Source organism: Manis javanica, chromosome 3 (assembly GCF_040802235.1).
Source record: "Manis javanica isolate MJ-LG chromosome 3, MJ_LKY, whole genome shotgun sequence".
NCBI lineage: Eukaryota > Metazoa > Chordata > Mammalia > Pholidota > Manidae > Manis > Manis javanica.
The window spans coordinates 203,256,125-203,279,613 of NC_133158.1; the positions used below are offsets into that span (position 1 = coordinate 203,256,125).

General features: G+C 41.9%; 1 protein-coding gene across 1 annotated transcript; it reads left to right on the forward strand.

The window, feature by feature from the left end:
* Positions 1–232: 232 nt before the first annotated feature.
* Positions 233–17,382, forward strand: LOC108399147 (mRNA export factor GLE1-like). Its single transcript, XM_037024681.2, has 13 exons — positions 233–342; positions 602–662; positions 884–1,138; positions 6,136–6,367; positions 6,933–7,045; positions 7,193–7,262; positions 10,797–10,939; positions 11,034–11,224; positions 11,757–11,886; positions 12,756–12,860; positions 13,966–14,048; positions 14,722–14,785; positions 17,065–17,382. Exons 1-13 carry the CDS (start codon positions 233–235, stop codon positions 17,131–17,133), a joined length of 1,626 nt encoding a protein of 541 aa, XP_036880576.2. The 3' UTR covers positions 17,134–17,382.
* The last annotated feature ends 6,107 nt before the right edge of the window (positions 17,383–23,489 follow it).

Below are 23,489 nucleotides of genomic sequence, written 5' to 3' on the forward strand. Positions count from 1 at the left end.
GAGGAGTTCACCAAACAGCTGAGATTAAGTGTCAGCCCAAAGGGGCGAGCTGACTTGAGCAAAGTTTCTGAGAAGGTAGCAGATGATTCCATGCCCTGGAGTAGCCTTGGCGTTGTTGGTCTGATGGGAGGGCATTCCAGGGGGTGAGGGAGGCGGTAAAGGTGCTCCAGAGAGCGGTGCTGCTTCTCTCCAGGAGAGGCTGAGGTGCCGACAGGAGTTTATAGATAAGACGATGCGAGGCTTTGCTGATGCGGCTTCCGAACAACTGAAGCAGTATGATGCACGGCGGGCGCTGGAGCGTCGTAAAGAACTCCAGGACCTACGCAAAATGATGGAGAACAGGTAGGCTGCCCTGGGGGGGTATGACCAGGAATGTCAGTGTGCTCAACTGGAACTCTTTCCCAGCCCAAAACCCAAAGGGAAAAAGAGTCCAACTTATTTTGAATCCTTTAAGTATCAAAATAACAGAGAAGCTTTTAATGTAGAAAACTGAGCAAACCTGGGAAGAGGACCAACATCTGACAGAGATTGAGGCTGTTAGGAGAGGTCAAGCGACCACAGGAAGTATCCCCAGCTCTTCTTTCTGCCATTTTCCCCTCAGCTCCAGAGAAGCCCTGTTACGCCACGAGAAACTCAAAGCCGAGCATCGTCGCAGAGCAGAGGTCAGAGCCTGGGCAGTCCGTGTGGGTGGTTCAGCGTCTGGCTGTACACTGCCTGCGGAGTCATGTTCTGGCAGTCATGGAGGACCTGGCCCATAGGCCTCTGTATGCCTGGCCTTGGGCTGTCCTCTTCCTGCTCTGGGGCCACACAGGACTTGAAGAATGTAGAGAGAGAGGGCCCAGGAGCCCCTCGGAGAGAGGTAACCTGACAACCCTTTCTACAGATGCAAAATCAGAGGCTGTGGGAGTTAGAGCAACAGCGCCTGCAGCAAGTCGAACAAGAGCGGCTGCGGAAGGAAGAAGGCCGGATCCGCCTGCAGAGACTCTACACCCTGCAGGAGGAGATGCTGCACCTCATCCGGCAGCTGGACACCTTGGAGCAGCAGCACAGGGGCCTGAAGGTTGACCTTCCTGCCTTCCGCACCCGAGGCAACCGGCTGTGTGGCATCATCTCCAGGATCATCTGGGCCAATTGTGAGGTGAGGGGGCTTCAGAGGGACTCTGTCTTCTGTCTTTGACATGGAGAACCTTAAGAACAAAATTGTTTTCTGATTCAAAACTAGTGCCTGCTTATTGTAGAGAATGGCAAACATCACTTGTCATCTCCTAAGCTAGAGTTAGCCACTGTTACATTTTCTGTTTCTTCCCTGACAGTAAGTGTGAGATTCCCCACCCCAAACTGGACTCATCTAGGTAGAGTTTCATATTGTAACTTAAAAAGTACATGTTTCTTCTGATTGCAAAATACTTTAATTCATTCGGTAATATTTACCTGCTGTGCTTATGGTAAACATGGAAACTTTACAGAAATGCATATTGCTTTTCTTTGAGCAATCGTTAAAAGTATTTTGATGTTTTTAAGGTGCCGTTAAGAAATGCAGGTATTGCCTTGACACATAGTAGATATGAAATAAATATTTGATAAACAGATGTAATTGGAGACTTCCAACATATGCCATACTAAAATTTATTGAAAAAAATACTGCCTGTTGAATAGTTAAGTTTCTTTATTCTTACTACCATGCATAAAACAGCAGCTTATATGTCTTATCCATAGTTCTGATTATTTGAGATAAATTCCTAGAAGTGAATTAGTCAAAGAATTTTAAGGTTCTTGATTCACATCCAGAAGTTATACCAATTCACACTTGTATAAATTGTATGTTCTCACCCTTAGTTCACATGTCTACCAGAGTTCATGATTTAAAAAACCAACTTATATGACCTATAAATTATTAAGAACTTTAAGCATTTATCATATCTGAGGAAGAAGTTTATTTTTATAGCCTGTTGTTCCCTTTGAATTCTCTCTATGGCTTTTGCTTACCTTTCTTTTTGTAAAATTTCAAACCTGTACAGAAGTAGGACAGCCCAGGGGGCCTCATGCACCCATTCCCCAGCTTCGGCAAGACTCAACACGGGGCAGTCTTGCTTCATCTGTTCTTCCACCCGCGCCCCTCCCCCAGATGGCAAACACAGAAACATGTTGGTTTATCTGGGAAATACTTTGGTATGTACCTCTAAAAGTGGTTTGTACCTCTAAAAGTATGGCCCTCGTATGTACCTCTAAAAAGATAAAACTCTGTTGACATAACCAAATACTAATCTTACATCTAAAAAACTAAAAAGTTTCCTTAATATGACCAGATATCAAGTCATTGTTCAAATTTCTGTAATTGTTTCAAAATGTTTTAAGAATTGGTTAGAAAATTAAGATCCACACAGCGTTCAGCCTTTTGGTTTGCTTTATATATGTCTTCTTCTTCCAAGGTAAAAGATAGCTTACTGGATGTACTATTCTAGACTTTGATTTTTTTTTTTTTTTCAATTTAGGGGTTGTTTGAGGGGTGTGGCCCAGTGCTTTCAGGCTGCCACCCCCTGCCCCTATTTTTTTTTATTTAAGTGTCATTGATATACAATCTTATGAAGGTATCACATGAATAACACTGTAGTTTCAACATTCAGCCATATTATCAAGTCCTCAAGCCCCAACCCCCCCATTGCAGTCACTGTCTGCCAGTGTAGTAAGACTCTGTAAAGTTATTACTTATCTTCTCTGTGCTGTACTGCCTTCCCTGAGACCTACCTATATTGTGATTACGGATTATAGTGTCCCTTAATACCCTTCTCCCTCCCCACCCACCCTCCCCAACCCCTCCCCTTTGGTAACCACTAGTGCTTTCTTGGGTTCTGTGAGTCTGCTACTGTTTTGTTCCTTCAGTTTTGCTTTGTTCTTATACTCCACAAATGAGTGAAGTCATTTGGTACTTGTCTTTCTCCGCCTGGCTTATTTCACTGAGAATAATACCCTCTAGTTCAACCCATGTTGTTGCGAATATTAGGATTTGTTTTCTTCTTATGGATGAATAATATCCCATTGTGTGTATATATATATATATATATATATATATATATATACCACATCTTCTTTATCCATTCATCTATTGATGGACACTCAGGTTGCTTCCATACCTATTGTAAATAGTGCTGTAATAAACATAGAGGTGTATATGTCTTTTTGAATCTGGGATCTTGTTTTTTGGGGGCAAATTCCTAGGAGTGGAATCTCTGGATCAAATGTTATTTCTATTTTTAGTTTTTTGAGGAACCTCAATAATTGCTTTCCATAGTTGTTGAACTAATTTACATTCCCACTAACAGTGTAGAAGGGTTAACCTTTCTCTGCATCCTTGCCACCATTTATTGTTTCTTGTCTTTTGGATGTTGGCCATCTTAACTGGTGTGAGGTGATATCTCATTGCAGTTTTAATTTGCATTTCCCTGATGAGTAGCGATGTGGAGCATCTTTTCATGTGCTTGTTGGCTATCTGAATTTCTTCTTTTGAGAACTGTGTGTGCATATCCTCTGCCCATTTTTTAATCAGGTTGTTTTTTGGGTGTTGAGGCATGTGAGTTCTTTCTATATTTTAAATGTTAACCCCTTATCAGATATGTCATTTATGAATATATTCTCCCATACTGTAGAAAGCATTCTTGTTCTACTGATGGTGTCCTTTGCTGTACAGAAGCTTTTTAGTGTGATATAGTCCTATTTGTTCATTATTTATTTTGTTTCCCTTGCCTGAGGAGATGTATTCAGAAGACTTTGCTTTTTTACACATAATTTATCCTGGAGATAACTGCTTAGCAACACGTAGAGTTTCCCTCATTTCTTTACATAACTGCATAGAATAGTACAACCATAGTTTATATGCCGTTTTTGATGTAAAGAAATTCTGGGTTTTTTTCCTCATTTAATCCATCTGCAATTTGTTTGATGATTGGTGGGAGATAAAGATCTTAATTTAAAAATATTCATACTGTTTTATTACTACTTCTCCACCCTGATTTGTAAATCTCTTTCACCAAACTAAATACTACCCTGGGAGCTCTTTTGCAATAATCTTTTCTGTTTTCTTGATACGGGTTTTTATTCCTATACCAGAATCACCCTCTTTTAGATATAGCTGTATAATATATTTTAGTATCAAAAAGGGAAAACTTAACATGAAATTCCTGTAGAATTTTCTTATTTTACTACCTTGGACAAGTTGGTTTAAAATGAGAGGTGTCATTGATTTACTGGACAAAACCATGAAATGTGTTTATAGGACAGAACATAGAAAATAATGTAGAATGTCTCAATTCATTTTATAATCCTGATAGTCAAATTCTAACACAATAGCACACACACAAAAATGTGCATTTCATTCTGATTTATGCAATCTCATTTATGAGGAGAAGTTCTAAATAAAAGATAAGTAAATAAAATTTATCAGAGGCATGAAAGAATAATGCATTATAACCACAGGTGTTAGTCAAAGAGTAACATGAAGCTGGTTCAGTTGTTATGAAATCTGTTTGTGAAATTCATTTCATTAATAGGTTAATGAAGCAAATCATATGTTTATCTCATCTGATATTGTGAATGTGTATGTTACAATTTGATGTCCTTTCCTAATTAAAAAAACTTACATGGTAAACAGAATAAAAACATGTTTCTTGTTAATATGATCAAGAATATGTATCCATCTATGACTACATTTCAGATAATGCTGTTAAAAGTGGGAGACAAATAATATAGCACATTATTACCTTTCTTCAATGTTGTTTTTAAAGTTTTAGCCAATACAAAATAATTATAACAAAGTATAAATATTTAAATGAAGAAATGTGATTTGGTGATAGCATGTCTACCTCAAAAGCTAAGAGTAAGAAAACTAGAAACTATGAGGTTTTTTTAATGAGATTTTAGTAATGTGGCCAAGTTAAAAATACTCTGTCAAAAAAAAAAAGTTTTTGACAAAAAATACTCTTTCAAAAAATAAACTAGCATGAAATAGATGCGATTTACATGGAGAAAAGTATGGAATTTAGTTGAATTTATAAAATGAGGCTTGAATGAACAGAAGAATTTGCCATGTTCCTGAGGCCTCCTTAAAGTAAGTTACCAAATTTGCCCAAATCAATAAATCTAGTGAAATTTTAATAAAAAATATGCAGACTGTTTCAAAAAGAAATCTACTGATGGGGAACTTGCAATCAAATAAAAAAACATTTTCTAACACCATAGTTAAAGCAGCTTCTTCTTGCCTGTGTACAGACAGCAAGATTAGTGGAACAGCATAGCAAGCCCCAGAAAGACACACATTTTTTATAGGTAATTAATATATACAAAGGTATCATTTCAAATCAGTGGGGAAATGGCGATTATTTAGAACCATAAAAGCAAATATTAAATTTGTACCATTCTTTCATCTTACTCCATATTTCTGGGGTGTTTAAATGTAATATTGTAAAGAAACAAGAAGAAAAAATTATGTTCAGTGGGAAAAAATCCAGGTGAATATTTGAATTAAGGCATGGAAACCCTGTGTAAGCATAGCAATAAAAGCCAATGTAAATGGAAAGGGTCAATAACTGTAAGCACATAAACATTAAAGACACAGTTTATACGTTAGGAAATGTATTTGTGGCATATACAGCAGAGGTATATTCAACGTCTGTGATACAAAGAGTTCTTGTGATTTATGGGGAAAAAAAGATAAGTACATCACGCTCTTTCTACCTACGTCCATCCCACTAATGGAAAAACGAGCAAAGGACAGAACAAGCAGCTTATAAGAGCAGAAATATAATTACCTAGTAAATGTTAAAGTAAGTTCAAAATCACCATTAGCATATGGAATACACAGTATCACTTTTATCTGGAGTGTTGTCTGAAGCTTTTGAAGAACTATTCCAACTATTATTGGTGACAGCATAGAAAAATCTATCTTCAGATACTGTGGATGTGATGGTGAATCAGTGTTACCTATAAGACAACAGAAAACAGTAGGTCTGAACGCATTGAATGCAGGTACTCCATTGGCACAAAAATCCCAATTCTGGAAGCGTACTGATTTGCGTGAGGTATGATTCCATTCCCAGGTGCCTAGGCAATAACCACTAAGGTCTGTCTCTGTCACCCTCACAGAACAGCCTTCCCACGGCAGAGGACCAGGCTGTGGCCGAGAGGGCTCTGCAGGAAATGTGGGTCCTCCTTAGGAACATGGAGCAGGAGATCGCCAGGGCCTGTGAGGACAAGAGGAGGCAGGAGGCGGAGGAGGCCCGGTTAAAGCAGCAGGAGTCCCAGGGGAAGCAGGGGCCTGAGGTCCACACAGAGTCCCCGGATCCCAGCCAGGGCCTAGGAAGGAAACAGAATGACGGTGAGTTTTGGTGTGGCGAGAACCCTTTCACTCTGAGTGTGAAAAGAAAAACGAATGTGCTTTAAATATTGTGTTAGGCCACAGGATGGTTTCCTAGAACTTTTACATAATGTGCTTTTACTGAATTGCAGTCAGTTTGGTTGCTGTGGAGCCTGACCTCAGATTGCAGCCTGTGCCATGAGGATTGAAATTGTGTGTAATCCTAGTAGATGTATTATTCCAAGCATACCTGCCACTGAGTATTTTAGATAAACATGTGTGAACAAGATATGTGTTCATTTACTACATCAGGGAATAAGTATAGCATACCACTTGAGAATAATGCTGGTTTTGGAGCCAGATTGGTGGCAATCTAGTTTTTCTGCTTCCTAGCAGTGTGACTTTGGAAATTACTTAACCTTTCCATGCTGTTGCCTAATCTATAAAATGAAGATAATTACAGTATGTCCTTCACAGGATTATTATGATGCTGAAAGCAGTTCATAGCATATGTAAGGAGATGAGAATAGTGCCTGGCTCATCAGCAAATGCTGGCTATTAAGAAAGCCTCTCTGTTACCCCTCAGAACTCCAGTTCAATGCACAAGACAGCACAATGCAGTGGTACCAGCAGCTACAGGACGTTGCCAGTCAGTGTGTGTTGGCCTTTGAGGGACTGACCAGCAGCAAAGACAGTCAGGTAGGCAGCAGTGTAAATCAGGAGTTCTCTGGGCCTTCTCATGCTGTGTCCCCCAGGAAGTTCTCTAGCCCCTCATGTTCCCTGACCCTAACGGCCTCTACTCAGCTCTTCAAAACTCTCTGCCTTCTCACTGTTTTCTTCGGGCAGGTCAGAAAGATAAAGATGGACCTCCAGAAGGCTGCCACCATCCCAGTGAGCCAAATCTCCACCCTATCAGGTTAGTCAGAGGGGTTAAGAGCATGGCCCTTCACTTCATTTTATTGTTTTTTAAGATTCTAAATCTATTTATCTGTAAGGTTTCTATAAACAGAGTATGTTCAACCAAGCGTTCACAGTTGAATCAGGTACGTGTCAGTTCTGTGAGTCCTGTTTTACTCTGCTTTATTTCCTCTTCAACACACAGAAGGTAATTGGTACGTATTTGTTGACTCATGTGTTAAAAATAAGCTGTGTATTAGTAGTAAATTATTTATCAAGGCTCTTAGCTGGAGTTGAAAGTTACTGCTGAAAACATTTCTAAGGGAACCTAGGATGTGACCTATTCTTTGCTTTTGTCCTGTTTCATCATCTTTCCAAACTTGAAGCCTGCCTAAATACTTTAAAACAAGTCCGTTTCTCCCCAGAGACTGAGATTCAGAGTAAAAACCAAACAGAAAAGACCCTTCTTCTTCTTCTATAGAAACAGGTTCCAGTTCACAGAAGCCTCCGGATTACCGACTGCAGCCAAGTGGCCACAGCGTGTGTACAGCTGGAAGGCTGCTCTGACTTAGCATGGCTCCCAGGGCCCCTGATTAACTTTTTACCTAAAAAGTATAGGAGAGTCTCAGCTTCAGCCCTTGAGAGGCTATGTCACAATGTGGTAGGAAGCCAGGGAGACAACTTTTCTGTTGAGGCTTCAAGAATGTAGAAGAATCACAAGGAGCTTGGGTGCTTGAGATTGAAGCGATGTCACAATGTGTTCTTATTGTGGGACTCAGTGGTACGGAACAGCTTCTTGATCATAGTCGTGGAGGCCCATTTGTTTATAATACGAATACCTGGGTAACCTTTACAGACATAGATTAAAATATAACTAGCATCCTGGGTACACCTATATAGCTCCCACTGTAACGGTTCCTGGGTGCTGACCTACCCCCCCAAACCTTCTGGTGAATGTATAGAAGGCACAGCCCTGCTGCACTTGGGGCTCAGCCTGTGGATAGGAATCCGCTGAGCCAGGGCCGGCACTAATAAATGCTGCTGCTCCCTGAACGTGTCGGCGTCCCAATGCCTTGTTCGTAGTTACACGATACCTGCCACAACAGAACTCAGTAACACTTTGCTGCCGGAAATTCTCTCTGGAGCAGGGCAGGGTGTAAATAAATAAGAACGTATAGCTTTCAGGAATGTGAAGTGCCTTTTCCTGTGGTAGCCACAGGGGACATGCTGACTAGATGGCCGTTCCTCACCTGCATTGCCCTCCTCAGCTCATCCCCAGGCCCCCTGGGTGACCGCAGTCAGCCCTGAGAGCCGGAGGTGCTTGCCCCTCCCACCTGTCCACAGCTGTATTTCCCCCTTAGCATCCTGGTTCAAAGGACAGGTGTCCTTCCAGCCCATGGCTCCTTCTCCCTCCGCTTGTTCCCATCCCTTCCTTCAAGACTTCTCCTCGTCATTTCTTGCCTTTCTCTCCTGTTTACTGCAAATTGTTCCCTTCTGTAGGCTCCTTTCCCTTTAAATATACTTAAGTGCCTCACATCCTAAAATGTTCCCTTTGATTCTATATGTAAGTATTTTCTAGTCTTCCTCGTGGGTGTGCTTGGTGCCAGGGATTATTCCCTTCCTTGTGGCCTCCATTTTGTGGCCCTCTGTGACAGTGCTCTCTTCCAGGTTCTCCTCCTACCCCACCTCCTCCCATGTGGGCTTCTGTTCCCTCTAACTATAGGTGTTCCCTAGGAACCCACCTCACCCCTCAGTGCTTCTCATTCTGCACACACTGCGGCTTCCAAGGTGACCTCCAGTGCCGGCGACTCCGCAGTCTGGTTCATTCCTTTCCACCGAGCTCTAGATTCCCTAGCTTCTGCTGTCTGAGCAGCGTCTCTCCTGGGCGTTAGTGAGCGGCTTCCGCATGCCTGGGGTTCAGCGCGTTCCAGTTTGAACTCGTCATCTTCCCACGCCTGCTTTCCTCCTGCTCATGCTAAGTGACCCACACTGTTCCCAGCTAGTCACTGAGCTGGAAACCTGCAAGTCCGCTTAACTGCCTCCTCTGTTTCACTCACGCTCCCCGTCTGACTAGGCTCTAGTTTTGCTGTTCTTCACTTTTCTGTGTGTCTCCTGACTCTGTCCCTTTGTCTCTGTCACTTCCGTAAGCCCTTGTCCTGCAGCCAGACATAGACGTGTACTAGCATCAGTGCCTGGTAAACGTCAGGTCACTGAGAGAGCACCCAATTCCTGTCTCTTTAGAGGTGGATGTCCACGAGTTGTTAGATTCAAGCAGAATTTAAGTATCTTCGGTGCTGGCGTGGTATATGGGATGTGGGAGGCCGTGTCAGCCATCGGGTGGGGAGCTGGCTTTCCTAACAGGAGAAGCATGGAGAAAGGGACTGGATGGGGGTTTGGGCCAGACAGCTTCTCTGAAACCCTCAGTAAACCAGTAAGTATGGATGTGAGCTGGGTGTGTTTGTATGGAAATGTATGTATTTTAATAATCTCTGTAAAGTTTGAGTCTCTATTTCTGTTTTTCTGGGAATTATTAGTGTTGGGGTTTCTGTGATATCTAATTATTTAATTCATTATTCCCTCCTTCTCTTTTTACTTCCTAAGAAATGGGGTGGGCTTTTTTTTTTTTTTAATGGAATTGAATTGGTGGTTTGGGAAGGATATTTCTGAGATTTTTATAACATTTCTCCAAGTAATTAGGAATTGATCCAGTATTTCTAAACTAGCGATGCTGTATTCATTCATGTAAATTTTCATTGCAAATAATGGAAACTAATTTAGAGCTGCTTAATCAAAAAAAAAGGCATTTGTTCTTAAGGTAAAGGGGTTTTTCACAGAACATAGTGGCAGGAATGGGGCTATGTGGCTACATTCTCCAGAAGCAGAAACGTTTTTGCCTTTCTCTCTTCCATCTTGTCTTCACTCTGTATATCTTTGTTCTTATTTTTGGTCCACATGGCAGGTGCTGGGCCCACTGCTCACAGGTGTGTGCTGTAGGCCAGCACTGCAAGGAGTTGACTGTTGGCTGGTTCGGCCTGCCCACTCCTTCTCTAACTGTAGCCAGTGCTGGGGATGGGGCATGCAGGACCTGCAATCCAAATGGCTAGTGTAGCCCACTCTTCTGTCTCTGAGGATGAAGGAGAGCAGGTCCTGGGGCGGCGGGGGTGGGGCATCATTATGTGTTGGGGAGATCCTTTAGATGTTTTCTTCCTGGAGATGATATCTTTGTTTTGGAGATACCAACCACAGCCCATAGGGTCTGTTACAGTTCACACCTTTTCCATACTGTTTGTCTCTCTATTTGATGTGTCAATTTCAGAATTAGTTTGTTCCCAAGTAAGGAATTCTTTTGAGATGGTACCATGTTGTATGTACTTCTGCACCTCAGATAACGTGCATTTGATTGTCAAATATTTATCCACACCAGTATTTTAACTTCAGGCTCTGAACTTCTATAGCACTTAATAGCTGGAGTTATATAGAGGCCTTGTTATTACAATGATGAGAAACGATCTGCAGTTGTGTCTTCTCACTAAACTATCTCTGTCATATCCAGGCTCAAAGCTGAAGGAGGTCTTTGACAAGATCCATGACCTACTCTCTGGAGAACCTGTTCAGTGTGGTGGGTGCACCGTGTCTGTCACACTTCACCCACAGGGCCTGGACTTTGTGCAGTACAAACTGGCAGAGAAATTTGTGGTGAGAAACCTTATTGCCAGAGGTATGGAAGAAGGGGTTGGTACACAATGTTTAAGCCTCCCGTGAGTATTAAGTTCTGTCTCTCTGTCCCCAGAAACAAGGAGCTGAGGAAGTGGCCTCGCACCATGAGGCAGCGTTTCCCATCGCAGTGGTGGTGTCCGGGATCTGGGGACTCTTCCCCAAAGTGGGGGCCCTCATTCTGGCTCATCTGCACAAGAATTGCCCTTACTCAGTTCCTTTTTACCCAGCCTTCAAGGAGGGCATGGCTTTGGAAGACTATCAGAGGTAGAGTTGTTTCTCCTCACTGGCTATGAGGGTGATGAGTGAAAGAGAAATAGAATTGGGATTCGTTTCACCCCCACTTTCAGCTCCTCTTAATGCCCCTTGAGTGAACTATCAGAAAACACAGTGTCTTTCATGTAAACTGGGTGACTTTTGGAATTTGTGGATTTAGGTACAATAATCAAGATAGTTTAATGGAAAGAATACTGGATCTAGAATCCAGGGGGTACCTGCTTTGTCATTTAATAGATTTGCAGAATGGGTAAATCATTTAACTCCTTTGAGCATCATTTTCCTTATTTGTCTGTGGGGGCAACGATATGAGTTACCTCCTGTGAGTTACCTCAAAGGGCTTAGATGATGCACAGATTCGATCATGGAGATGAGTACTTTGTAAATTAAGTATTCTACAAATGTAATATCTAATAATTTAATAATGCTAAACATAATACTAATGTAGTGTTATTTTAGCCATGAAAATAGATTGTCACCTTCACTTCAGCCTTATCACATTGAGATTTTTCTTCCTACATAGGATGCTTGGCTACGTAGTGGAGGATTCCAAGGTGGAACAGCAGAGCAGATTTCTGAAACGCATGTCTGGGATGATCCGTCTGTATGCTGCCATCATCCAGCTCCGGGGGCCATATGACAGCGAACAGGAGGTAGCCGACCAGGCCTCCTGGCAGTGACGAGAGTCAGCCCTCATTCTCGTGTTCTAGCTGAAGCAGATGCTCTATCCAGGGAGTCCTCCAGAGAGGGCAGTCTAGTTGCATGTTAAGCTAAAGGGTATTCCGGCTTCATGGGTAGTCTCTAAAGAAGTTCATGTTAATTATTAGGAAACTTTTGGATCATTAGAGCCATTTGTTCAAAGACTGATTCATATAAGACACTAAAGAACTGGGTTTGTAGAAGAGGCTGTCAGACAAGAGTAAGGTAATCAGTCATTAAGGTTAAAGATTTTATTAGAAGAAGTGTGAGCAAGAAAGTGTCATATTAGACCCAGTTGGGCCTTAGAGGTCATCTAGGTCGTGTCCTCACTGATGGACAGATGGAGGCTTAGCAAGCCACAGGATCCACACTGTCAAGGACAGAGCCACGGCCCTATGCTTTCCCCAGGATACAGATTAGAGATGAAGAAGTTATGGACTTGCGGACGTGAAGAGAAAGGAATATAAGCGAACCGGATCTGAGCAGTTTTTATTGTGTACTTGCTGTGTCCCAGGTTCTGTGCTAAAGGCAGCAAAAGTGATGAGTAATAAGTAAAACATCTATAAGGGTAGCTGTTGGCCTGTGGAACTCCTTGAACTATAGCTGACAGATGTGTATTCAGGGGATCCTGAAAAGAATATGTGGGTCCCAGTGTGCTGGAACATTTAAAATCATGATTCGCTTGGGTTGTGCTGCTGCCCTGAGGCATGTGCTTGTTTTAGGTGATCTGCGGGTTCACATCTAATGGCTGGATTCTAACACTGGGAATTTAGATCGCTGAATAAAATGAGATTGAATTATAGGCAAATTTCTGTTCTCCCAGGCTTATCCTCATGTCTTAAATCATGGCTGGCGTTGGTTGGCAAAGATCTTAAACATGGAGCCACTGTTGGACGTGACAGCCACCCTCCTCTTTGACTTTCTGGAGGTAAGTGATGCAGTTGTCTCAGAGGGAAGGCAGTGGTTGCGGCAGCCCTGGGACCCCTGCGTGATGTGAACGGGGTAGCGGTGTGGAAGCAGAGGCGAGTGGTGAGCAGCTCTAGGACCCAGTGTCAGAACTGCTTCCCGAGCCCCAACACAAACCAGCCTAGCTCTCCACTTCTCCCACTGTTCTTTCCTTCTCTCTGGATGTTTTCTTGTTTTAAACAACAGAAAACTGCATCCTAATGTGAGGGAAAAGGTGAGTTTATTTTAGGGTGGAGAGTGACACCAAGAACGAAGGGTGAGGCATGTGGTGGAATCTCACAAGGGCCGGGACCAGGAACTGAGTGTCGCCAGGTACCAAGTGTCTCTCTGGGGCCACGTGATTGATCATTTGTGCTTCTCCTGCAAACTGCCTCATTCTTGCCATATAAGCCAACTTTCCTCCAGCTCCCTGTGCACAGTGGAGAAGATGGCCATCCAGGCAGTATCCCTCAGCCTCAGCGTGGTCACCCAGCCTAGTGGAACTGGTGTCCCACCACCGTGACCCCTAGTTCCCAGGAAAGAACATAAGATAAACCAATGCTCCCACTCTAGGGTGAGGGTCAGGCTTCTGTGGGAAAGAGACACTTCTGAAAGAATAAAGGCTTGGCGTACATACCATACAACCTGGGGTCATTTGGCCTATAATGTCAATAGTTTCTAGTCACCTTTCAGTTCCTGAAGTTACGTACGTGAGTAGTGATCCTGAATCACTGAGAACACAAGTGGTGTTCTGTGTACTGTGCTCAGTGAGGTTGAGAGGTGTGCCACATGGTTTGAAAGGCTTCCATTCAATAGAATCGAAGAATATTTAAGTTTGATTCACATTTTCTGGTTTTCTGAAATACCTGGCTACCTGGCAGTCTGGTTAAAGGGAGGTATTGGCATATACAGAGGAATGCTTCTGAAAAAAGTTGAATTTTTCCATCAGTTCCTGTAGTTAACTAGCCAAGTGGCATTGTGGCTAAAATTCTTGATATGAATGGAAGGCAGAGGGCTGGTTGTGCTGAAAGGGGTCTCCCACGTGAGTGAATTTTCATTCTCTACTCTGTGCCTGTCTTCCCCTGCAGGTATGTGGGAATGCCCTCATGAAGCAAAACCAGGTCCAGTTCTGGGAAATGATGCTTTTCATCAAGGAAGACTACTTACCCCGGTATTACCTCACTGAGCAGACACTTGGGGGTTTGGTGGGTGAAACTCATGACAGCAGATACCTATAGGCACTGTTATGTGCCGTTTTTGATTCAGTTAAAAACACCTGTGCAAAGTGTGACATCTCCCATCTTTTCTTGATATTTGAACACACAGTTCTTAAGAGTCTCTCTTACACATTATTAGCTAAAAGAAAACAAATTAGGAAGATCTTAGATTCAGATACCGAACATTTTTAAAACTGTCCTTTTCCAAACTCCCCCAGATAATCTGGGATGGTGATTACATGCAGTTATGAATTAAACAGAGTCAAATCCCATCAATCAATAAATCTGTTGGAGAAGCTGATTTATCGACCATCTGGCTTGAATCTAGTGTGGCTTTTCCCCTATCTGTAGCCTTCTTCCCCTTCCCAGCTCATTGGCATCTCAATGGGGAGAAAGACATTGGCAGCCATATCCCACCTGACCACGGACACCTTGGGGAGGAACAGCACTCTCTTCTCCTTTGTCTGGTTTGGAAAGAAAGTTGAGACCATTTGGAAAAACAACAGCATTCTTAGCCTTTTAAGACATCTCTGCCCCTTCCTTCAGATCAACAGGGTGCTGAACTTGGCTCCAAAAGACAGGTGTGAACTGTAGGTGTGACTCAATGTCTCTTTTCTCTCCCTGTAGGATCGAAGCCATCACAAGCTCAGAGCAGATGGGCTCCTTCACACGCCTCAAACGGTTTGTGGAGGTAAGACACCCTTAGACCAGCATGTGCCAAACTGTTGCTGTCCTTGAATGGGCCTGGGTCTAACAAGCTTCAGATCTCTAGACTCTGATCGCAATCTTCTCTTGATTTTTCTGAACCTTACATTTTTTTTTATCTCTTCTCCATCCTTTCTGTAATTACATCTTCAAAGACCCTATTTTTTTTATTTTGTTATGATTAATCTACACTTACATGCAGAACATTATGTTTACTAGGCTCTCCACTTCACCAAGTCCCCCCCACAATCCCCATTACAGTCACCGTCCATCAGCATAGTAAGATGCTGTAGACTTACTACTTGTCTTCTGTGTTGCACAGCCCTCCTTATGCCCCCCCACATTATACATGCTAATCATAAGGCCCCCTTTCTTTTTCCCAGCCCTTATCCCTCCCTTCCCACCCATCCTGTCCAGTCCCTTTCCCTTTGGTAACTGTTAGTCCATTCTTGGGTTCTGTGATTCTGCTGCTTTTTGTTCCTTCAGTTTTTCTTTGTTCTTATACTCCACATATGAGTGAAATCATTTGGTACTTGTCTTTCTCCACCTGGCTTATTTCACTGAGCATAATACCCTCTAGCTCCATCCATGTTGTTGCGAATGGTGCGATCTCTTTTTTTCTTATGGCTGAGTAATATTCCATTGTGTATATATACCACATCTTTATCCATTCATCTACTAATGGACACTTAGGCTGCTTCCATTTCTTGGCTATGTAAATAGTGCTGCGATAAACATAGAGGTGCACCTGTCCTTTTTAAACTGGAGTGCTGCATTCTTAGGGTAAATTCCTAGAAGTGGAATTCCTGGGTCAAATGGTATTTCCATTTTGAGCTTTTTGAGGAACCTCCATTCTTCTCTTCACAATGGTTGAACTAATTTGCATTCCCACCAGCAGTGTAGGAGGGTTCCCCTTTCTCTGCAACCTCACCAACATTTGTTGTTTGTCTTTTGGATGGTAGCAATCCCTACTGGTGTGACATGATATCTCATTGTGGTTTTAATTTGCATTTCTCTGATGACTAGCGATGTGGAGCATCTTTTCATGTGTCTATTGGCCATCTGAACTTCTTCTTTGAGAACTGTCTGTTCAGCTCCTCTGCCCATTTTTTAATTGGATTGTTTGCTTTTTGTTTGTTGAGGTGCATGAGCTTTTTATATGTTTTGGATGTCAATCCTTTATCGGATCTGTCATTTATGAATATGTTCTCCCATATTTTAGGGTACCTTTTTGTTCTATTGAAGAATCCTACATTTTTGTCCATGATTCTTTCATAATCTTATGGGCTGCCATTTCATCTCCTAAGTCAATGTCCATATTGCCTGTGGAAAGCTATCCTAAGAGATAAATAAAATGTGTTGAATAACTCTTGTCTCACCAGTACACTTTTTTGCATAATAGCCAAGGTTTTGGTCTCAGTCTCAGGTCTGGGGAACTGGTTAATGTGGTCACTTTTCTCCATGAGAACAAGCCATACTTTCAGCCAGACTCCTCCCCTGTTTCCAAGAGGCAAACATTTTCTTTTTGGTATCCTTAATCTACAATTACATGGGGAACATTATGTTTACTAGACTACCCCCTTCACCAAGTCCCCCCCACAAACCCCATCACAGTCACTGTCCATCAGTGTAGTAAGATGCTGTAGAATCACTAATTGTTGTCTCTGTGTTGTACAGCCCTCCCTGTACCCCCCACACACATTGTACATGCTAATCGTAATCCCCCCTTTCTTCTTCCCTGCCCTTATCCTTCCCTTCCCTCCCATTCTCCCCAGACCCTTTCCCTTTGGTAACTGTTAGTCCACTCTTGGGTTCTGTATTTATGCTGCTGTTTTGTTCCTTCAGTTTTTTTTTGTTCTTATACTCCATATATGAGTGAAATCATTTGGTACTTGTCTTTTTCTGCCTAAGAGCCAAACATTTTTAAGAGGTTAACTTTGATAAATAATTTATAATTCTTTGGTAGGTCTTCCAAGACTGTCCACAGACTTCCAAATTCCAGTGGCCCTGCGGGGAGAACAAGTGACAGCAAACGAGGCCAGGCCCTGGGGGGTGGGGCAGGGGAGGCATGGTGACTGCAGAACACTTGTCTTCTGTCATGCCTCATACAGAGGCAGACGTCTTACACACAACACTATACATTTTCCCTTCTGACTGCTGCTCCATAGGACTTAATGTGCTGCGCCTCAGAGTTTCTTCCGGCTTCAGAGTGCTGGACGGAGTGTTACAAGAAAATCATTGTTTTCTCCATCTTTCCCTGACCAGGAATGTTGGCAGTGCAAGGAGATTCCTGTGCCTGAGGGCTTTCTGCCTCCCTCCTTCTGGCATTCCTGATGTCTGCCATCATCCATCACCACCATTTTGTTGTGGAACAACAGTAATAAAGCAGCTCAAGACAACTGTATTTGGAAGAAAGCATGTCAGATGCAGAAATCTACCAATACCCATCTTTATATATTTGTGTCTTTTGACCAGGAATGAAGATTTTCATGGGTCACAAAACCTAGGTGGCCCCTTAGTAGATCTGATGACTCCCTAAGGGATCCATATGCTAAGTGATAGATTCAAAAGGTCCACTTTTACAGTGACTACAATGGGGTATGAGGGGGGCGGACTAGTTAATGGGGGGGGTCTAGAAACATAATGTTCAAATAATTGTATGTTAACAATACCAAAATTTTAAAAATAATAAAAAAATAAATATAATTTTTAAAAACGGTCCACTTTAATTGTCTCAGTTAGTAGCCAAGGCCCAGTCCTTACCTGCAAGTCAAGGTTATGGTGGTTTTTGCTTTCCTCAGCTTGTGACATAATTTTAAATTCAGAGGAAATGCCCGATGTCGACAAGGATGAGTCCCAGACAGCATGAGAGGTAGTTTAGTGTCTGGGATCAGGGCTGTTAGCACATGTATTTTGAACCAAAAAACACTGTTTGTTCTTTAAATTTGGAATCTGGTCTGTGGACCACTAGGGATGCAAAAACCAGGCAGGTGCCTTTGTGTTTTTCAGTTTGGGTTAGATTGGGCTGAGATGGGGCCTGGTACGCTGTGCATGGGCTGAGCATCTATAAGCAGTGGACGCAGGGTTAAACATGTTAGGGAAGAACTAAGAATTGTTTTCTCTTTTTTTACATGTTCTGCATAATAAATGATGATAGGGCTTGGTTCTTCAGATAAGAATGGGATTTGTTCTGTGGAAAGACTCATTCTCCTTCACACTGCAGAGGCAGCAGCCATGGATCTGTTCCATGGGCTAAATGTCGTGGGAGGGATGTGTTTCAGGGGTATTCCCTGCTATTCTTGAGTGGCTTGAAGTGGTGTATTCCATGAATTATTGACTTTGGTGCCAAAAAATGAGTAATAAAGCTTTATTTTTAAAAAGCCATTGCTCAAAAATGAACAAGTGGGACTATATCAAGCTGAAAAGCTTCTGTACAGCAAAGGACACCATCAATAGAACAAAAGGTACCCTACAGTATGGGAGAATATATTCATAAATGACAGATCCAATAAAGGGTTGACATCCAAAACATATAAAAAGCTCATGCACCTCAACAAACAAAAAGCAAATAATCCAATTAAAAAATGGGCAGAGGAGCTGAACAGACAGTTCTCAAAGAAGAAGTTCAGATGGCCAATAGACACATGAAAAGATGCTCCACATCGCTAGTCATCAGAGAAATGCAAATTAAAACCACAATGAGATATCATGTCACACCAGTAGGGATTGCTACCATCCAAAAGACAAACAACAAATGTTGGTGAGGTTGCAGAGAAAGGGGAACCCTCCTACACTGCTGGTGGGAATGCAAATTAGTTCAACCATTGTGGAAAGAAGAATGGAGGTTCCTCAAAAAGCTCAAAATGGAAATACCATTTGACCCAGGAATTCCACTTCTAGGAATTTACCCTAAGAATGCAGCACTCCAGTTTAAAAAGGACAGGTGCACCTCTATGTTTATCTCAGCACTATTTACAATAGCCAAGAAATGGAAGCAGCCTAAGTGTCCATTAGTAGATGAATGGATAAAGATGTGGTATATATATACAATGGAATATTACTCAGCCATAAGAAAAAAAGAGATCGCACCATTCGCAACAACATGGATGGAGCTAGAGGGTATTATGCTCAGTGAAATAAGCCAGGTGGAGAAAGACAAGCACCAAATGATTTCACTCATATGTGGAGTATAAAAACAAAGAAAAACTGAAGGAACAAAACAGCAGCAGAATCACAGAAACCAAGAATGGACTAACAGTTACCAAAGGGAAAGGGACTGGACAGGATGGGTGGGAAGGGAGGGATAAGGGCGGGGAAAAAGAAAGGGGGCCTTATGATTAGCATGTATAATGTGGGGGGGGTATAGGGAGGGCTGTGCAACACAGAGAAGACAAGTAGTGATTCTACAGCATCTTACTATGCTGATGGACAGTGACTATAATGGGGTTTGTGGGGGGGGTACTTGGTGAAGGGGGAGTCTAGTAACCATAATATCCTTCATATAATTGTAGATTAATGATTATAAAATGAATTTAAAAAACCATTGCTGCTATCTAGTTGTTTCAGTATGATCAATTTCCTGTACCTTGAGCTATAAATCATCAGCACAACAGTCTGGTGCCCAAGTCTAGGTACAGAATGCTATGTGTTTTTCTCTTTTGTATCTTCTTTACCTTCACCTTGGGAAAATGGCTTTTTTTTTTTTGTCATTCCTCTTTTGGAACTATATACCAGTAACTGACCCTGTTTTATCTAGCAAAAATGGAAAAATAAACACCAGGGAAGAGTCAGACTTGTTCTAGGTTTTCACTTTTAGGTTTTTGTGGCCTTGGGTAGGTCACCCACCCTCTCTGAACCTCTGGTCCCTAGATCAGTAGTTTTCAAATTGTGCTCCTGAGGAATGCCTTCCCTGAAGGCAGAACATTCCAGCTGGTGGGTAATGGCAGCTTAGCTCCTTAGCGCAGGGAGGGGCCCTGAGCCAGTGGCCGTTTGCACCTGCTCTCTGCCTGTCCTGTACTGATGCCATCTATGTCTGTGTGTCCTGACAGGGAGCGAGTTGGGAAGCACTGACTTTGCGGTGTTGAGCGGATGTGCTCAGCTCTAGTCAGTCAGCATATGGAGGCTTTGCAAATTTTAAAAAGTCTCCCTTCAAGATCCTACTGCCATCTGAAACAATGAATAAAACAGCAGTAGACTCACAGACACTGAGAAGTAACTAGTGGTTACTATGGGGGAACGGGTGGGAGGGGTGGGTAGGAGAGGGATAAAAGGGCACGGAAGTTCTCAGTCATAATATCAGTCAGTCAGGGGGATAGTAGTGCAGCATGGGGAATATAGCCAATTTGGTACCATCCTCCTCTGTTGACACAGAAACTGCACTGGAAGGTGTGAGGATCAAGTAACACGGGTAACCATTAAACCACTGTGTTGTATACTTGAAACCAATATCAGATTGATTGTATATCAATGATACTTCAAAATAATAATAATAATAATAAATGACTACTGCCATTTGCTGGAATATTGACTGTAAGAGCTGAAGAGCCATTTTCTGAGTACATGACTCAGGGGAGGAGGAACTGGGTAAGGCTTGTTAATCATGGACACCAGGTTGTGGGCGGCTGCGACCGTGGTCAGCTTGTCTTGCAAAACCACTCTGTCTAATTGAGGAGTGGTCTTATCTTGCTCTTGCTTAACCCCCAGGTGTGTGACTTGCAAAAATAATATGTAACTGTGGAAAACTACTGTGAGTTAAGTGCTTTGAAAATGCTATATAAACCCCTGGCTTTGAGTGCTCTGGGTCCTTGTTGAAACCCGCGGCGTCGGGCAGACACTTGGACCCCAGCTAACTCAACATAAACCTCACTGTGTGACTTGCATTATCGTGAGTGTCTTCTGTCTATTTGAGAGGTGGTCGACTCCGGACCCTAACACAAGCGACCTGTCACTAGACAGTTCCAGAGACTTCATCTGTCATGATGATGATCTATGGTATGTTTACCCCAAATGTCACCACTGTTCGTCCCTCTGGGAAATTCCCAATGAAGGGAGACTTAAGCTATCCTACAGCCAGTGCCCCTGGATGGACCTCCAGTGTCCTTAACCAAGGGATCCATTTCTTATTGGAGAATAAGCTCTAGCAATTTGTGCCATCTCAGACTCAGCATGCTTCTCACATATTCAGCCTGGCGTGTCAGCTTCATGGTCATCCTGGAACTTTTTAATTAGTTTCCTGACATGTCCATGCAGCTGTCTGCTGGAAGAATTTCAACTACCTACAGCTTTTCCCTTAGCTGACTGAGTAACTCAATCCAATTATGATTACCATAACATATATTAACTATCACTGGTAGTTGTAAGTCTTGCTCCAACCCCCAAAATATTTTTGTGGATGTGAAAATATAAGCTGACTACATTTCCCTGAAGAATATTTCCTAGACTTTGCTTGTATTCATTAACTTAAATAATTGTCTCCAAACACATATAGTAACACTAATATTAGCATAGTCAAAAGTTACTATCTGTTTCTCAATGTGTTTTTACATTTGACTGTATTTCCTTCAGTATTTAAAAGAGACCTGCTATATAGAAAATAACGAAACAAAAATAATTAAGACACGGAAGCAAGGAAATGGAGTATGAAAAACAGTTATGATATTAATTAATGTGGCCAACAATTGCTATTCCTATCATTCACCTTCCATTTTTTTTCCTCTGTGGGTTTATTTGTGTTCATTAAGTAGAATATGGTAAAGGGAAGCCATTCTCCAAATCACTTTCTGCAATGTTGATACCAGTTTGCATTATTCAGTTAGGTAAATTTTAAATATTTTGCTAAATTGGTAACACTAAGATTAAAAGAAAAAGAGCTTGAGTTAATGGGCATAATCTGCTAAGGAATCCTGCAGAATAATTGGTTCAATGAGACGATGGGAGCTTTGCAGGATCACCCATCCTCCCTGGGTGTTGGTGTTTAGGAAGGAATGGAAGGTGTGCAACAGAGGAACAGGCAGTAGAGGTTAGCAGGGAAGCTCCCTTCAAGGGGTAAATGTCTAGCTGGACGAGCTTGGTAGGGAGAGCACAGTTGAACTGTGGTCAATTGGTATGTTTGATGATATTAAAAACTTACAAAGCTAAAATGTTATTAGGCAATTAAGTCTGTCCATTAGCATTTCAGGTAGGAGCCTCCTTCCTCCATTGCCTAGCTCAAATCTGTTCATTAGAGTTCAGTCTTGTCTCAATAACATTCACTAAGGATATTCACTAATTACGTGCTCTCACATTGGTAGTCTACATTACAACAAAATATAGAACCCCTGTTGTCTTCAGCCATTAACAAAACCTCTAGTTAGGTGAACTTGAAGAAAAGAATAGGGATGCTCCCTACCACACAGTCTTTATTGACCATCTTCTGGCCTTCTCTCTAATTCTCACATGAGCATCTCTCGTCTACCCCCTTGTTACATGGAATAATAGCTCACATTGTTCATCCTCTGCACAATGTGTCTGAGATCTCTGCTCCATCAGTCTTTGCCCAGTTACCCTGCTTTGTTTCTTTGTTGCATGTATTGCTATGCATAATAAAATTATTCATTTGTTTACTCTTTCTCGCATGCTAGAATATCATCCCTTAAAAGTAGCAATACTTATCTGTCTTATGCACTGTTACCTGCAGACCCACCACACTTTCAGCCAGAGTTTGGGTCACCCCATCTACTACAGACATACATATGGTAATTACATACATGCTTTACTAAAAAATAATTATTTTGCCTATAATTGAGGCAAATTGCTAGCACTTATGACAAGTAAAATCTGTTACAGGTCAACCCCAGGATTAATCTAACACAGCAATACAGCTCACAAAACCCTAAAGGCATCTGGTCCATTATGCTGTGCTTTAATTTCCTGAGGGTTGATGATTTATGATATGATGATGTATTTTAAATTGATTGGCCACTACTTCCTGTGTCATCAGATAACATTTACCTGACTGTTAAGTACGCTTCTTATGAAGAAGTAACATAGGTAGTTTTGTGATTCTAAGAAAGCTGCAGTTGTTTATTTTTTCTGCATGATATGGTCTGTAGAGTGACAGAACCAAGCAGATGCTATTTTGCCTATAAAGATCCAGACCCAGAAGTCATGCAGTGAAGTTTCTACCACATTCTATTTGTTATAAATTAATCATTAAAGCCAATCCAGTTTTAAGGGAAAGGGAATTGCATCCCACCTTTTCATGGGAGGATTGTCAGAAATTTACAGATACATTTGGAAATTATAAGAGCATTTATGGTTTTTATTTATGACAAGATGGGAAAAAGCAAAATAAATTAATAACAAGTAAACTAGTCATTCATAGAGTTTTACAGTTGGAAATGCTCCCAGAAATTGAGTTCTGTTCCCTTTAAATTTTAGATTTAAAGGAACTAAAATTTGCTAGATTCAATAGACTTTTAAAAGGTCAATAACTAGCTAATTTATGGCAGATTCAACAAATGGAACCAAGGTTTTCCAGTTCTAAAATAAATTGCTTCTATGCACATGAAAATGAGAAAAAAAAATTAGTCCAAAGATATGTCAGGCTCAGGTACGGCAAGTATAAGGTGGTCAAACCATATGAATTTCAAATTACTCTTTAATATAGAATAATTACTCTTGGGGGAAAATAAACAGTGGTCATTTCTATT

Bases quoted from the DNA above. Each gene is read 5' to 3' on its own strand.
- LOC108399147 (XM_037024681.2), top strand. From the start codon at position 233: ATGCGAGGCTTTGCTGATGCGGCTTCCGAACAACTGAAGCAGTATGAT. The intron at 343-601 runs GTAGGCTGCCCT...TTTTCCCCTCAG, and splicing joins CGCAAAATGATGGAGAACAG to CTCCAGAGAAGCCCTGTTAC. The intron at 14,049-14,721 runs GTATTACCTCAC...CTCTCCCTGTAG, and splicing joins AAGGAAGACTACTTACCCCG to GATCGAAGCCATCACAAGCT.